The sequence below is a fragment of the Medicago sativa genome, chromosome 2, assembly GCF_051527215.1.
Source record: "Medicago sativa cultivar Bolivia chromosome 2, Bolivia_mono, whole genome shotgun sequence".
Taxonomy (NCBI): Eukaryota; Viridiplantae; Streptophyta; class Magnoliopsida; order Fabales; family Fabaceae; genus Medicago; species Medicago sativa.
The window spans coordinates 57,358,365-57,377,159 of NC_140750.1; the positions used below are offsets into that span (position 1 = coordinate 57,358,365).

Genomic DNA, 18,795 nt, shown 5'->3' on the forward strand with positions numbered 1-18,795 from the left:
CCAAATTTTAAGGATTAGTCATATACATTATAAAAATCTAATATAGTGGCATTTCTCACATTATAAACCAATTTTATAAAAAATGAGTTAGACTTGATATAAAAACGTAAGATAGTTTTGTAGTCTATTCATCAAGATCCACCTACCAAAATTATGTCCGCATCAAATCTAGTAAGGCATGACGCGGTTTATATTCTTTCATATTTCAATCTTAAATGTGGGTTTATGTTGATCTCACCATTAAAATTTAGGTCAAATGTCTTCTGCGATTCTTTAAGTTAGATGACTATAAAAAGTTTTATATGTTCCACGGTCCTTTTGTTATAACACAAACAGATTATTTATGCACAATTTATATCACAATTTTTTATGCCATAAACAATGTTAACACAAACAGATTCCATTTCCTTAGAAAAAGTGCATACATGAGTATTAAAACAAAAGGGGAATAAACACTATCATATCTATGACACATTATGACTTATAATTGTAACCTTAAAGTAGCACAAAGAAAAAGACTTCAAACAAAAAAAATACCCTTTATAATATTATACTGTATGTATTGTACCCCCCCATTTGTATTAACAAGTGAACCACACTACAATCCTCTTGTATTAGGAGGCAGCAATCCTTTCATAATTTCCCAGCCTATTGTCAGCCAATCTTGAACCATAAGCAGAATTCTTGTACTCAAACCATGTAAATTCTTTGTACAAGCTTTCTTTTCCTTTCATGAGTGAAGGCAATGGTGCTATTTTCTCACTTAGAGGTGGTCCACCAAAGTAAATCATTGAGAGCCTTGGGTTGACCCCATTTGCCAAAACTCTATGTCTCACACTTTTGAACCTTCCATTAGTCATAACCTATGTTACAGCACCGACCAAACCAAGAGAGAAAAAGTCAACAAGACAAGAAAACCAAGTTAGATTACTAGTCTGGTCAAGTAATAATAAAGATAACCACATTAAAATCATGAGACAAATCCCTTTGAATACATAATTAATTAATATTACTACCTCTTATCTCCAAAATAAACCTCACTTAAAAAATTCTTAAAAAGTTTTTTTTTTAAATTATTATTAATACCCCTAATTAATTTATCACTTTTTTACATGAATTGAAGCACATTTTTATAATATATACCCAAAAATAGACAAATTTAATACACTACCCAAAAATAGACAATTTAATACACTACCTAACTTTTTATGTCCATGTGACCCTTGCTAAAGAATAAAAATAAATGTTTGTGTTGAAAAACCAATTTTTAAATTTTTAAGAAATTAAATACATTATTTTCACTTCAATATTTTTATTGTGTTCTTTTTTACAAGACTATTTTATTTTTTACAATTGTCCTAAAGACATTTACTGATTTGTTTTTATTTTTTTATTTTTTTGTGTTCAATTTTTTATTATTCTACATGTAAAATTATTAAAAGGTGATTAAAAGGTCATGCTGACACAACATATGAATGCAAAACTTTTTGCAATAGTATTTATTTATTTTATTTTTTTTGAGAATTTCATGATGTTTTAAAAAGGAGAGAGTGAGAGATTTGAATGACCAGGTGTATATGGAATAATTAACAAGTCAACCAAAGTTATCAATTTTCAACACACATTTTTCAAAAAGCAAATAACAAAATGAAAAGCTTATCCACATGCAAATTAATTCTTTTACATGTCACCTATAAAGAAAAATAAGAATATAACTTTTTTCTTTATATGTATGCAAACTATGTGTTGTATGTACCTGAAGAGAATCACCAACATTGATGAAGAAGGATCTATGATCAGGTGGAACAGAAATCCAACTTCCATCTCTAAGAGAAATTTGCAATCCTGAAGTATTATTTGACCTCAAAAGTGAAATAATTTGAGGGTCTGTGTGTTCTCCAAACCCAATCAAATTTTCACCATTTATAGCTAATTCAGGACAAGCAGGGTAATGATTAACCCTAAAAGCAGAGTCACTCTGTTTATCCATCACAAGCTTGCTAAACACATTCTTTGGTTGAATCTTTAACCCTTCTGCCATCAAATCAAGTATCTCACATGCCATATTCCTCATAGCACACTTATAATCATTCAACAAACACCTAAAAATAATAGCCACATAAAAAAAATACAATAATTAATAAACAATTTTTAATGGTATTTTAATTATCTTTCAGTTGAACTTCGTATTATTAGAGTCCATTTTCCTGATAACCGAAGGGTTAAGATAAAATTTGTCTCTAACCCGAACTCCAGATTATCAGGGTTTTAGAGGGTTAAAACGAAAAATTACAGAAGTTTTTTTTTCTTTCAAGAGTTTAGAAATTAGATTGATTTGATGATATTATGTTACCTAAATTTGTCTATGTCTTTGCCATAAAGAGAGAAATTGTGTTCTTGATTGGTTGTGAGAAGAAGGTATTCAACCCAACCAACATCACCATTGCGTCCAATACTTTTGTTACCATACCCAAATGGATTTGCAGGGCCTGATTTTTCTTTCTCTGTTAGAGGCAGAGAGAAAAATTTGAAGGCCTCAGATTCCAATTGGGATATAGCTTCCATAGGGATTCCATGGTTTATGACTTTGAAGAATCCAAAATCTTCACAAGCTTTTACTATGAGACTCTTTGCATCTGGTTTTGATAGGTCTACAAGAGGAATTGATGAGGAAAATGTGGTTGCTTGCATGTTGTTTCTAACATAGGTGTATTGTTCTGGTGTTGGTTTGGATAATAGCACCATTTAAGGTTGTGGATAAAGAAGGTGAAAGAGATGATGAAGAAGAAAAGAAGAGAAGTGTTTGAAGAAGTTTTGATGAGTCAATGAATGAAAGAGTAGTTTTTTAAGGCTTTGAGGAAATGATGCTTGAGAAAAACGGTTGGGTTTCTTGGCTATTTATACACAAAATTGGTGGGGTAGAGTACAGAGAAAAAGAAGAAACTAATGATGATTTTGGGAAAAACTTAAAATCTTAGGTGCCATTAATGGCACCGTGCCATTAAATCTGGGTCATTAATGGCACCAAGATAGATGTGTTGTGTGGCCCAAATGCAATGACAATGTGTTTGTGTGGTCCAGATTTAATGGCACGGTGACATTAATGGCACCAAAGTGCTGCCCCAAAATTTTATCAAAATTGACATCTTTTATCTAGGTTGAAAAATAAGACATTAAAAAAGTTTATCAAAATTCACATCTTTTATCATTGAAATATGTCTGGTCGACTTACAAGAGTTTACGGCTTAACCTACATTAGTTTTGAATAATGTAATTTTTTTTGAAATACACAGAACTAATACTTTTCTATTAATCTATTTAATTAAAAAAATGACTAATAATATTTTACCCCCTGTAATATAGATCATTATTGGTTTACCATTCTGTAAGTTTTTTTGTTTAGATTTCATCCTTGTAATTTGAATATTATTTGGTTTTGGACCTTCATGGCATCAAATTACAAAATTTATGGTGTTTTCGTCCCTTGTAATTTGAACAAATTTTGGTTTACCCTCCTGCCATATCATCGATTTTGTATAGTCAAAATTCATTAAGTTCCAAAATCAAATAATCTTCAAATTACAAGGATGAAATCTACAAAAAAAATAATTACAAGGGGTAAACCGAAAATGACCTATATTACAGGGGATAAAACACTGTTAACCCATAAAAGATCAAACTACATGTAAACAAAAACATTTTAGGCCTACAAGACTACTTTACTTAAGTATTAAGGGCCTGTTTGGATTGAGCTTATTTTGAGCTTATGCAAATAATTAAGTTTTTAAATTAATTCATAAGATCTTACTAACGAAAATTGTATATTCATAAGTTATTTTTTCATAAACTACCTTAACAAACTTATAAATAATACATTAATCCTTATTTACTTGCATAAGCTGCTTTGCATAAGCTCTAAAATAAGCCTATTCAAACAAACCCTAAATAATATAGTAAATATTTTTATTTCAATTTAATTCATATACACCTTAGATGTAAGTAGTTTTTACATTCTCAATCAATCATAACCATTAAATAATTAAAAATGATTAACTTTAATCCTAATTACTTTTAATGTCACATATTTGACTGATTGTAATATGCTAACAATGTGTTTGAAATTTTGCAAATGATATTGTATAAGGGATAAAAGTTAAAATACAAAATATTTTATAATTAAGAAGGAAGATAATAATTTAATTCTTCCCTAAAAAAAAGAACATTTAATTCCCTTAAAAAAGATAATAATTTAATAGATGTTTAATTTTCTTTTGAAGAAATAATAGATGTGTAATGTGAGTAAATAAATCTCAAGTTAATGAGAATGAAAATGTGTGTAAATACATTTTTTTTATCAAGTTATATGCGTAAAGCATATACTATGTCTAGCGGTGATTAATCTCGTTCAAATAATATGTAAGAAACACAAAATAGATTTTTTTTAATTGGATTTTTTTTATTAACAATAGACACAAATCAAACTTTTGATCATTAATTTAGAGTAATGATATTTTGACATCCATTTGATGACAACTTTGTTGACAACCTTGTTTTTCTCACTTCTTATTGGTCAAAAACAATGGAGAGAGAAAAAGGAAGAGAGAGGATAACAACATCATGTGAGTATGGGAGAGAAAGTTGTCCAAAAATTGTTAAAAAGTGGTTGTCAAAATATCATTTCTCTTAATGTAAGGGAATCGAATTCCATACCACTTTTATTTTGTTGTCAAAATTTTTTAGGGGAAAGGTTGTCAATTAAATGCAGCCTTTTTTACTACAGTAGATCCAGGTCCATTTTTAGATGAGAAATGATATTCTAACAACCATTTTGTGACAACCTATGTGACAACTTTATCTCTCATACTCACATTATCTTTTTACTTTCTCTCTCTATTGCTTTGGTTTCCGTGTCACTATCTACTTTTCCTTTGAAAATTGGTGGTTGTCACAAAAGTTGTTGATTTTTGGTTGTTAGAATATCATTGCTCTTTTTAGATGGTATTGCCATCACAATCCTGCGGAAATAGAAGTCTAGTCATCACCTACCTAAGCATTATTTACTTGGATTTCCTTCCACTAAAATATACATGACAACTTTATTATTACATTGAATTGAAAGGAAATAGTCACATCAATGAGATTCCTCTAATAAGGTGTTCATTATTTTTCCACTAATTTCTTTTTTTGAATGTTATCTTTGTTTTTCTTTCAAAATAGAGCCTGATGCTCATCGAAAATAGATGGAAATTGTTTCATATTTGTTGTGGTAATGTAGCAAATATAGAAGAGAATGTTATTTAAGCAATTAAAATTTAACAATATTGTATTTGATAACGTGTAAAAATACATAACTTGTAACGATTGATTTGACTCATGAAAAGAGAGAGAAAAAAAAAAGTAATAAAAAACAAAATCATGTGTGTATATATATATATATATATATATATATATATATATATATATATATATATATATATATATATATATATATATATATATGAGTCAGGATCCGTTGACACCAGGTGTCAACGGATTCGTTAACACCAAATCTTAACCATTTATTTATTTTCATCTAATGGTCCAGATTTATTTACTTAAAAACATCACGTGAGTTTGATCACACCATCTAGGTCACTGCATTTTCCCCAATTTATCGTTCTCGCTCTCTTCTGCACGTTCTCAGGACTCTTGATGCACCTTGCTTTCTTTTATTTGTTTAACCCATAAGATCTCTATAACGATAAGAAGGTTTTTCACTTTTTGTAATCAATCATGATGATGACGATCATCATTCAAAATCAGGGCACTGCATTATTTCTGCTTATAAAATTATTATTGAAGATGTGTGAATAATTTAATTTAACATTCAATATGCGGCAACTATTTTCTTTCCATCTTACAGTAATTGAAAAATATTCATGCTCAAAAGCATTATCGAAAAGGGTAATGGAGAAATAGAGCCAAAGGGGGTTGTCAATCAAAAGCTTAATTAATTAATTAGCACCGTTTGATTTTATTTGGACGGGACAAAAGAATTAACCATGAATCCTTGACAATGGAGAGCGAGAAGAACAATTGGATTCAGTAAGATGCAAGGAGAAGATGTTTGAATCAAGGAGAAGATGCAAGTGGATTCAGTCACGTGAGATTATAAGTGAATAAATTTGGATCATTGGATTAAAATAAATAAATGGTTAGGATTTGGTGTCAACGAATTCGTTAACACCTGGTGTCAACGGATCCTGACTCATATATATATATATATATATATATATATATATATATATATATGGTTATGTTACAAGCCACCCTTTGGTGATGTCTTTTATCAAGTCACACCTTAAGGTGTGATTTTCACTTTTTAGTTATAACTTTGATAAAAGACACCTTCCTAAAAGTAAGTTGGTGTCTTTTCGCAAATGCTCATAGAGTAACTTGATAAAAGACACCTTCATGAAAGGTGTCTTCTATCATAACCCATATATATATATATATATATAGAGTCAGGATCCGTTGACACCAGGTGTCAACGGATTGGTTGACACCAAATCCTATCCTTCCATTTTTGTTAATCTAAAGGTTAATATTCATCCACATAAATTCTCACATAAGCCGTTCTTTTTTGACTGCACAGGATTTTTTTTTTCTTCTCTTTCTTTCGTTAAGTCCCTGGTTGTGTTAATTTATCAGGTTACCGTCTATTTCCTCTATGAATTGTTCGCCAAAGCTATTTCTTCTCTAATTGAAGCTTTTTAGATCTTGGTTGCTCATATGTGTTTGTTTTCACCCATCATTGGAAAGCGTGTACTAATTAATTTAGGGCTCTTCATCTTTGTTCCAATACCCTTCTTCGTAAACTCTTCCCACAAAAGACATTAGCAGTGAGCACCTCCAAATATTTCCACCCTCACATGCAATACAATTATCAATAGATGATTTAATTCTAAGGGTGTGTTAAAACGATGAACAAAAGGGAAAACGAGAATTTATACTCTCCACAAAAGAAACGTGTAATAATTGATGACAATTTGAGATCGATTAGAAGATTCATGATTCTACTGTTCGTTTTTCCAGGATTTGTTGATATAACATGGAATAGAAAAAAGGGGTTATGATTAAGTGGAGTAGAGAGAGAAAGGTTCACATGAGTTAATTTAACAAATAATTAAGGACCCTTGATTAAACAAGATATGCGGTTGAGATTTGGTGTCAACCAATCCGTTGACACCTGATGTCAACGGATCCTGTCTCATATATATATATATATATATATATATATATATATATATATATATATATATATATATTGAATATAAATACGTTACTGGACACCCAAGTGCGCTTATATGATATGGCGCGAGTCTTTTTTAATTTAACTAGTGTTCGAATTTAGTCTTGAGCATGCAACAACGTTAAAATTCTTAGGCTTTGTTTGGGAGTTTGGATAGGAGAGGAGGGGAGGGTTTTCGAAAAAGGAATGAGCAAAGTGAAAGAAATAGAAGATATTATGAGGAGAGAGTTTTGGGGGTTAATTTTTTATTCATAATACAAAATCATTCATTTAGGGAACTAAAAAATTGTATTATTGAAGAGTTTGAGGGGTTTTAGAGGGTTTATATGAAATATTTAAATTCAATATATTTAATTATAATATTTTTAAAATTAAAAATATATTAATCATAATCATTCGTTTATCATTGTCTAAAAAATTGTTCTTTTCAAAAACTGTGAAAGATTTCACAATTTTTTTATATATATTTCTCACCGCCCAAAACCCTCTCTTCCTCTTCCCTCCCCTCCAAACTCCCAAACAAAATCTTAGAAAGAATTTGCCGCCAATTTGAGTCCAACAAAGCTTGAAGGATTAATCTTCGCCGTTGTATTCGGAGATACCTAATTTAAAAAAAAAATAAAAAATAAAAACGTTATTGGACACAAGAAAATAGTTATCCAAAAGTTATCTAAATAACAATGCTTAAATTGACTAATAAAATCTCGATTACATGTTCACATTTACTATCTAACAATAACTCGAATATAATTATATCTCCAGTTAAGTGAACCTATAAGAAACAAAAAAATGATGAAATTCAACCACCATGCATGAATCTTTTCATTTGTGGAACAGTTCAGTGTATGATCATGAACATGACACTCGCAACCATGTAACATTCTACTTGTAGTAAAAAGCAAGGACATAGCCATATACCCTTATATGTTCACCAAGAAACTATATTCCTCACATTGTTTAAAGAATGAATGCACAGGGTTTGTTGCAAGTGCATTATGTTTGATATGCATTTGTTTAGTTTTTAAATTTTTATATATTTTGATTCATTTGAATGTGGCACAACCATTCTACATGCCTGTCACTTTCTTGTGCTATATTGTCTACACAAAAATGATTTCTAACAAAGCATCTCTCTCCTACTATTTTCTGACACAACTCTTCAAAAATAATTATAATTATAATATCTATACATGTTGCTAATAACTTCTTCCTTCTTTTTTAAGTGTTATTTTAGAATAGTAACACTAAATTAAAGAAGTGTATTTTTGTATATTTTCTTTCTATTATGTCCTCATTTTAATCTATCAATAAATTTTTATTTTTTCACACACTTTTTCTTTCCAACAAACTTAACATATTATCTTTCTCTCAAACAAACAATTGTTTGTTACTTTCTTTTTCTTCAACAAATTCTTAGTTTTTTTTAACACACTTTACCCCTCTTCCATAACAAACCATTATCAATAATTTAAAAATTGTACACATATTTTTTTAATAATTGTAAAGAAAAAATAAACTTTCCTCCAACTCCTTTAATCAAAATTGGTTTCAACCAATACTAAATTCACACTATGTGATATAGTCATATAGATTAAATGTTGAATATAATAAAAAACAAACTTTGTTTTATGAAGAAAAAAACTTTGTTTAAAAATAACAAACTTTAGTTTTCCAAATATACAATATTAATTAGTTTTATTGAAAAAGATAAGAGTAATTGATAAAGGGTATAAGTGACAAATCGTACCCTTAAAATAACAAAATGACAGTTAAATAGAAAAGCTAAATTTGTAGTCAAACGACGCTTAAAAAGGAATGGAGGGATACAATTTATCTTTGTAAGAAAAGTTAAAATTTATTGATGCAATTTTTTGTATATATGTTTATTTATATTTTATCATGTAGATATTTTTAGGAAATAGTATTACAGTGCAACATGTTAAACTCAACTATATATAAATTATTAATAGAATTTTCTTTTGAAAAATAAAAAATATTAATTTGTATTATCAATATCATGCTGGAGGTGGCTATCAAACTCTGGACTTCACAATCCTAATAGGAGACTTAAAGTAGGACTTCCCAACCCAGATTCATGTGAGTGTGATCAAATAGAAAATTAAAAATGCAATTAAATCTTTATTTTTAATTTTTGTACATACTCAATCCATTTTGCACCTCTTGATCACCGCAATCTTCAGTCTATACTGCTCTAGCACATGATATTACTTATTTTTTTGAGGTCATTACATCACATTTAATTGAGAGAAGCTTCTTCATGATACGTGGAAAAATGTATAGTTCAAATTTGCAAGGAAGGATCATCATCAAATATTTTTATTCTTTAATTTGAGAAAAATGTTGAAACATTCGTCTGAGTCAGAAAAGTCATACATAGCTTTTAAACAATATGGTCACTGAATTTATCCATGTTAGAATTGAGCATCTCGAATTATATCCGATACCTTTGTTTTCCTGAACATGTGCAGAGGAATATCATAGAAGCATCATCATCAAAGTTGCCACTTGCCTTTGTTTATTATTTGGGCAAATTGTACAATTGGTCTGTGTGAGAGTGGAGTTTACTCCAAATATTAATGTCATGTCATACATATGTTAAGAGAGTTAATACGGTAGAGTTAAATTGCATGTTTGATACTTTACGTTTATTTTAGGTTTTAAGTTGGTTTTTTTGTATGTTATCAAAATAAATTGGTTAGTAACCTCATCCTCGAATTACTTACATTTTTTACGCAAGTGTACCAAATCGTTTACCAAGTAATAAAATGTAAGTAGAGTATTGTATTATATCCACAAGAATTGTCGTTTCAACTAAACAATTCACGTTACTTATTTAAAAACAGAAAACAATAAATAAAACATATAAATAAAAGATAAAGGGGGCAAGTTTGTGCAATTTGATTTGTTTACTCTGAGCAAGAGTTTAGGAGTGACCTGTTTTGATTGCAAAATGTTAGTGGCCGTTAGGATTCTTCGAATCTCATCTATTCATTTCTTGGAATAAATTAATGGTCAAACATTACTCAGGGATTGGTTAACTGTCTTCTATTTACGTGATGAGTTCGTGGGATTTTATTCCCCTTCAGCTGTCGAGCTACAACCTTACACCGGAGTTTCTACGCACGTCAATGGTTAGGGTCGTCAATCCTATAGCGGGGTGCACCTTCGAACGTAGATGTATGTGGGGTTCTTACTCTCTCAAAGGTAATTGAAGCACAAACTTAAAGTAGAGTTCCTAAATTTTCCACGGTCCTAAAGGTTCCATCGTCTATGAATCTTAAAAGTTCATTAACATAATCTCCATCTCGGTAATTTTACAAATGGGCAGCCATGTGTCGTCTACCTTACCAAGGATGTAAGAAGAGTGAAATTAATATGTTAGTTCATAGGTTCAACTACCGTCGTTGCTACTAATTCCCTAATTCGGGTGGTTACACCGTTACCTTAGTTACTTCCTTATTCGAGTATGTTTTCACTAATATTAGGTTTGACACTTCCCTAATTACCGTTATCTTATGGGTGGTTCACTTTGGGTAAAATTAAGAATTTGCATGATAAAATAAAGCAAGATTCATAAAATAACTTAATAAAGAACTTAAATTAAATAAATCCTACAAATAAAATAGAGGTTCATTTTAGAACCCGACCCTAATAGAGTTTAGTTACTCATGCTAACTAAAGACTGAAACAACCTAAACCCCAAGAAATATTTTCAACAACAAATTCAATAAATAATAACAAAGCACCCAAAGGTGTCACGTATCTCATCAAAACAAAGTGTTCATTCTCACAGTATAAGAAAACGTCGCAGTAGAATAGTCATTAAAAACAACACTTCAAAATACATCACAATTTTCAACATAAAAAAAAAACGGGATTCAATGGAATCCTAACAAGTCTGAGAATAATAAAGATAAAATCCCAAAAAATCTTAGTGTCACAAATAAGAGCTTCGACACGACAGACTCCCAAAGCAATAAAACTGAGCGAGTAGGCTTCCTCTTCCTGCAAATCTACACCCCCAAGAGTGTAGGTGGCATATCCACACTAAGAGGGTGAGAAATATTCAACACAAAGGAAAATACAAACGCATGTATAGCTCCAGGATAAACAATACATCATTTATTCATTCAACATATATTCGTCACAAATAAACAGTATTTATACTTTGCATATGCATATATATTCATGTTATAAGGTTAACAAGTCTCAGCCAACATCATATAATCATATTATCACATCAACGTCAATTAAAGACATCAAGTTTACATTTAATAAAGTATACATCATTCACACATTACTATCACGGAACTCATCAACAATTATCACATCTTCAAATATGCACATCTACACATAACACATCATCACATATCACATCTTCAAATACACTTGCAAACATGTATGCAATGCGCCTAACTCAACTCTATATGCATGTGGTACCAGGTTTTGGGTATCATGGGTATTGTTACTGAGTGATCCCACAACGTCAAATAATTGGATATTAGAGGTATATTACTGATTAATCCCACAATGTCAAATGCACATCGTCAAATAGAATTGATTATGAATGCATGGAGACTATATAAGACATCAACAATGTAAAACTCGACTCGATAATTACACATCCTCATTTCCTCACATCATCCAAGCAACACATCGTCATATAATCACTTAATTATATAACACATCTTCATTTAATCACAACATTATATAATCACTTCATTATATAACACAACTTCATATATTCACATCATTATATAATTACTTCATTATGTAGCACAATTTCATTTAATCACACCATCATATTGTTAGTCTGTTATTTCGACAGACTCATTTAATGCGGTCAACATTGGTTGACTTTTATCTTCGCAGGAGTCAAAGTCTTTCCCTTTCAACTTGAGGGTTTCGACGAGATTTGGACTTAACACATGAAAGGATCTAAAAGTCAGTCCCGGAGTTCGACAAGATTAAGCCAAGAACGCGGGTTCGTTGAAGCCAAGAAATTACTAGCGAGGCGGGAAGAATTCGAATTCAAGTAGCAGCGGTTTCCTCAATGGAAACGTGGGAGACAAACGATTTTCCAAATGAAAGAAATGTTGATCGTGGAGTTAGGCTTTTTCAAGTTATTTTGCTATGTATAAATAGTAGTTTTCCATATGGAAAACGGGTCGCAGATCACTTATAGAAATTCTAAAACACTCGAAGTACCAGCGCGAGAGAAAAGATTTATACAGAATGTATGTATACTGATCTGTCGAACCACCTTTATTTTAATGCAATGAAATTTATCTTTTCTTTAAGTTTCTGCGTTTTAAACTTTTAGACTTTATTTTGTATTTACTGCATTTTATCTTTGTTTTAAAGCTTTTTCTGTCGAAAGACGCCATACGTTCTCGTCCTGTTCAAAAAGTAACCTATGAATTTGATGAACGCTCACTATTATTCTGGAAAAACTTTTCACAACATGTCCTAGAATTTCTAGATAGATCCTGCTTGTAATAACCAAAACCAGCCATTCCTGTTCACCAAAAACACCGGCGACTAAATTGGCTCACCCGGTGGGACCTTGTTTGTGCAAATTTTGAAAATAAATTTCTTTGTTTTTTCAAACATTTCTCTAACTTTTCTTGTGAAAACCATTTGTGCATGCATTTAAGAAGTGGTAGAGCTTTGAAAACAATGACTAAATCCACCAGTAGTGGTGGTTCTGCGTCATCACAATCATTGCAGTCCTCTTCACAAGCACAATTTACACATACATCTGCCCCACCGTGGGTGCTAGTGTATCAACGGCCGTGGGGGCAACCATGGCTATGTTGGGTTCGACGAAAATGGGAGTAACTGCTCCGAAAACAACCGCTACAATGACACTACCAGAAATGGGAACCTTTGTGCCACCATTTACTGCTTGTGTACCCGTGTCTACCAGTGTTCCTACGTCTCTTCATCCTCAAGTTAGACCTAGACTTGATGATAGGTACATAACTATGCAAAGTCTGTCTAGGGAATAGCCTTATGGTATGTAAACTTCAATGATGGAAAACTTGCATAATAATGTGTCTGCACCCGTAGACCAGCTAAATCTATTCACGCCATTCAATAGACATAGTCCTTCAAGTTCTAGTGTTTTTGACATAAGTTCTCTACCAGCCTTAACTACATAATTTATGATGTTGTTTAGGCAACAAATGGATGCGAACAACCATAGAATGGTTTATTTGTTAACGCAACAAATTGGTACAGTGTTTAATCCTTTGATTCAAAATACAAACCAAAGTTACCAAGCATTAGCCACGCAAATGAGGAGAATAGCATATTCCTTCGCCTCTCCACAACCTATTTATCAACAGATTCCTCAAATCCAAAATATCCCACGAATCCAAAATACTCAACCTTTGCAAGTTGTCGAACCCATGGTTCAGAGACAACATGTTATTCTCCCCAATGTATCATGCTTCGGGTGCTCCCAATGTAGTTCCTTGTGCGTAAATGCATGTTTCTTCGTCTTTTGGGGTGTTTGCTTTCATTTAAGATGTCTTAGGACTTGAGAACGAAATTCTTCCATTTGTAATGTATTTCGAGACCTCTTGAATCTTCATTCATGATCTTCCCAAAGTCTTCACAAGTCTTTAGATGTCTTGCTTTGCCGATTTGCATGATTTCTTCATGAATTACATCAAAATGCCCTAGAATTGTTATGTTTAGAGAAAAGTAAAATTACATGACTCGAATATAAAAAATATTACGAATGTCTTGAAATCTTAGGCAATTGCTCCAATACTCTTCTATTTTAGATGAAAAACCTATTGAAAATGTCTGAAAAACATGTTAAGAATAACGTAAGATGACATGTCATCGGTAGATAACAAGATAAAACATATAAGACGTTAATAATAATCAAAATATCAAATAAAGATTTTGTTTTCAACAGAAAGTTCGTAACTAATTTGGAGAAACTTGATAATTAAGTAAACTTAGAAATTAATCAACCAACATATCAGCTCAAGTAATAAACGGAGCGGATAAGTTCAGAAAAGAAGCAAACCCATAAAAGTGGAAGAAACAACTAATTGGATATAAATGAAGAAAAGATAGGAAACTTACTTAATATCACATGTACACCTATATAAATTGAGTTGGCGACCTATATGAATAGAGTTTGCATAGGAATGACACATGCACGAAAAAATTGTTAAAAAAAAATTAAATCAAGAACTATTTCGGTATTATGAAAACAATTTAAAGAGATTTGAGTTTAATTCGATATTATAAAAGTGTAACTAGAAAAATTCAAAAAGAAAAGAGTGATCTTAACTAAATTGACATGTTCTAGTGATCCCAACAACAAAGTCCAACTAATGTGTGAAGTCTTAGACCTTATAAGTTTTTTATTTTATGTTTTAAAAGTTTAAAAAATAAAATCTATTTTAGTTCTCAATTTCAATTTTGAGTTGAGTTTCATATTTTTTTTTAGTTAAACAACTTCCCATATCTCGCATTACTATAGATTCAACTAATAAAAAAAAAATTTGAGGGAATAAAAAAAAATAATGTAATTGAGTTGTTAATTTTTTGTTTTCATATCAATTATTTAATTTCTTATTTTGTTTTTAACAGTTTCCCTTTAATATTTCTCTCCCCTACAACACAATAAAAAGGGTGGGAAACAAAACATCTTGACAATTGATGCAGTATGGTTGCAGAGGCTAGAAAAACAAATAATAATTTTTTGAGGCATAGAAAAAAGTAAAACCAATAAAGAAATATCGATAAACTTATTATAGGATTAAGAAAGGAATGCATATATTAAAGAATTCCTCCATTTTTTTTTCTAAGAATAATAATTGTATTATCTAGACACAAAAATACCGATATGAATAATAATTGTATTATCTAGACACAAAAAATACCGATATCATACTTTTTTTTTGTGGTGGTCGGGGACACAAAAATACCGATATCATACTTTTTTTTGTGGTGGTCAGAGTTTGAACCTCAGTCCTTACATATATTATGCATTGTCCATACCAACTGAGTTAAGCCCACGAGAACGATATCATACTCTGACATTATATTCGAACGAGGGTTAGGTCCAATCCCCCCTTTTATATATATTTTTCATCTTTTTTAATAATATTTATTATAGGATTTAGAGAAAACTGCAGGAAAAATGAAGAAGAAGAAGAAGAACAGAGATGGAGGCGCCCACAGCAGGCAAAGTCTACAAATATGAAATATCTCTCTCTGTTGGGATGTCCTTATTTGAGGGGACCATGTCAATCCATTTTTCTTCCCTTTCAATTTTAATATTACTAATACTTATTTATTATTATTTTCTTATTAAGCAATCCAATTCGGTCTTTACTTGCTTTGTCAAGATCTATCTCTAGATTCTTCAAAAAAAAAAAAAGATCTATCTCTAGACATTCTCCATATTTCTCAAATGGGGGACCGACTTTTATTTTTTTATCATTTATTTTTTCACAAAAGTAAACGATATTCATTCATTTAAATTGATAGAGTACATCGATACAATATAAATCCAAATTCGCTAAAAACAAAAAGGATGAATCTGTGAACAAACTCACAACATCCATGTTAATAGCATAAAACAGCAAAATATCTATGTCTACAAATATGACTAATATGATTATATTCAAGTCTCCGGAATATTCATGTCTCCGGATCTGCAACGTTGACGATGCCAAAGTCATTGTCATTGATCGAATCTGCACTTGTTCAAAGCTAATCTTTCAACCTGAATCAAATAAACACCGCACTAAGACGGGAAATAAAAAACACTGCACAAAGACGGGAAATCAAAACAAACATAGTCGTTCAGAGACAACGAAATCACAAAAACAAACGAAAGAAAACAGAGAATATGTGAAATCATTTATTCAATTAGGATAGAAGGAAAAACAACTCGGATGAGTGATTTTTGGATCAAAATTGACCTAAATCACCCCTCTGATAAGAAGAAGAAGAAGAAGAAGAAGAAGAAGAAAGGGGTGACAGTTAGGGTTTGAGAAGGAGAGAAGAGAGAGAGGAAGAAAAGATACTGTCTTAGCGTACAACAATTATTTATTTATAAACTTTAACTTTCCTTCTAAATAAACTGACAATTTAATTACGGTTTTGGTATTCATATTTTTTACTCATTTATAGAATTGATCTTCCTAATTTAAAATTGTGTGGTTTTTATCTCTTTTTTTTTCTTCAGATTTTCGAACTTAAAAATAATAGTGATATATCACTTGAGTTGATTTGGTAGGGTTAGTTTAGCATTTTGGAGTATATTCCTCTTAAGGTTCTCATGTTTGATTCTTCTTGATGCAATTTTCGTGAGTTAATTTAGTTTAAAAAAAAAAAGTTTTTAAAGAGTTTTTAGGTAATTTCATGTGTATCGATCATTATATATAACTGTCTCTTATAACACACCATTTAAAATATGTTACATCATTGTTTTTTAGTTCAAAATTATAAAGAAAAAATAAAGGACCAAAACTAAGTGATTTTAAAATGCCTCCAATTTCGTAAGTGGGTGAAAATAAAAGGACCAAAATTGTAATTAACTATTTTATTTTGCAATTCTATTATTTGATTATATATTTGGTTCCATCTATAGTTCATAAATTATTACATACAATTTTAAATAGAAACATTTAATATAACACATAGTAGTATGGATATATAAGTAATTTTTTTATATAAAATGAGGCAGCTTTAGTTTTAAATTGTTGAACTGGCTCTATTCCTTTTTTGTATATGGGTCTTTCAATTAGTGGAGATTCTCGTCGTCTCCGGTTTTAATATCCTTACTAAACCGAATTAAAAAGTACTTGTTAGGTTGGAAGAACTGTCATTTGTCTATGAAGGGTCAGTTGATACTTTTGAAATATATCTTGTCTTTGCTATTAGTTTATTTCCTCTCTTCTTCAAGGCTCCCACAAGTATCATATCTTCTATAAAATCTTTATTTAAATGTTTCTTTGCAAGTGGGTGTGAGAAAATTAGAAAAAATTCTTAGATTATATGGAATACGGTTTGCTTAGAAAAGGAGAACGAAGGTTTAGTGGTTAGGAGAATTAGGGAATTTAATTTCTCTTTATTAGGTAAGCGGGGTGGATGCGTATGCAGAAGGATAGTTTGTGGTTTAAGGTTCTTGTAGCAAGATATGGTGTGGAGGAAGGAAGGGTGTGAGAGGGTGGTTGTGTAGGATCAATGTGGTGGAATCAGTTGCAAGTTGTGAGGCGTGGGGATGGTTTAGAGGTGGGTAGAGTTGGTTTGACAATAATTTGGTGCGGGTGGTTGGAATTCTTAGTTTTGGACAGATGGATGATTGGAGGGTTGAAAGTGATGGCGATAGTTGTTTGTTTGGGAGGAGGAATTATGAAGGGAGTGCGGTGAATTATTATCTAACTTTGTTTTCCAGGATGGTATGGGTGATTATTATTTATTTGGAGTGGCAGTTATTGTAACAGTCATGTTTTGCTAGAATTATTTTAATTATTGTTTATATGTGTTTATTTGTCTTTGTGTATTTTATTCGGGATTAGTGGATTTTTGGTTTGGAAAGGTATTGTAGTCATTGTTAGACTGAGAGGTATTTAGATCATTTGGCGAGTAAAGGGTAAATTAGTCATTTTTATTAAGAAGGTTATTTTTTGTGTTTTACCGAGAATGATTATCTTTATTAAGGGGGATGTATTGGATTAGGATTCTAATAGATTTTAAAAGACTTTTTAATTATGAAAAAATTTTGTGGTATTCAATTAAGACTCTTTGCAACTTAAAAAAAGTCTGGTGGTATTCAATCAAGACTCCTTGTCATTTTAAAAAAGTCTTGAGGTATTCAATCAAGACTTTTCATCACTTAAAAAAAGTCTCGTGGTATTCAAAATCATTCAATTTTCGAAGGATTGTTTAATAAATTGGATTTTGATGGATTTTGTGAGATTTTCTAGTGATATTTTAGCAAGAAAAAGTCTTTCATGAAAACATAAGATTTCTTGAGATTGTTCCTTTTTTACCGAGAATGATTATCTTTACTAAGGGTGATGTATTGGATTAGGATTATAAGAGATTTTAAAAGACTTTTTAATTATGAAAAAGTTTTGTGGTATTCAATCAAGACTCTTTGCAACTTAAAAAAAGTCTGGTGGTATTCAATCAAGACTCTTTGTCATTTTAAAAAAGTGTTGAGGTATTCAATCAATACTTTTCATCACTTAAAAAAATTCTCGTGGTATTCAAAATCATTCAATTTTCGAAGGATTGTTTAATAAATTGGATTTTGTGGGATTTTCTAGTGATATTTTAGCAAGAAAAAGTCTTTCATGAAAACATAAGATTTCTTAAGATTGTTCTTTTTTAAAAATTTTACTATCTCCCTCCCCCCCCCCCCCCTAAAAAAGTGTTGAGGTATTCAATCAATACTTTTCATCACTTAAAAAAATTCTCGTGGTATTCAAAATCATTCA

The 18,795-nt window shown here is 30.8% G+C and overlaps 1 protein-coding gene across 1 annotated transcript; it reads right to left on the reverse strand.

Moving 5' to 3' along the window:
• Positions 1-384: 384 nt before the first annotated feature.
• LOC146949231 (gibberellin 2-beta-dioxygenase 1) lies at positions 385-2,870 on the reverse strand. The gene is made up of 3 exons (XM_085745324.1): positions 2,354-2,870; positions 1,757-2,102; positions 385-863 (listed from the first exon to the last, which is right to left on the reverse strand). Exons 1-3 carry the CDS (start codon positions 2,743-2,745, stop codon positions 615-617), a joined length of 987 nt encoding a protein of 328 aa, XP_085601450.1. The 5' UTR covers positions 2,746-2,870; the 3' UTR covers positions 385-614.
• Positions 2,871-18,795: the final 15,925 nt, after the last annotated feature.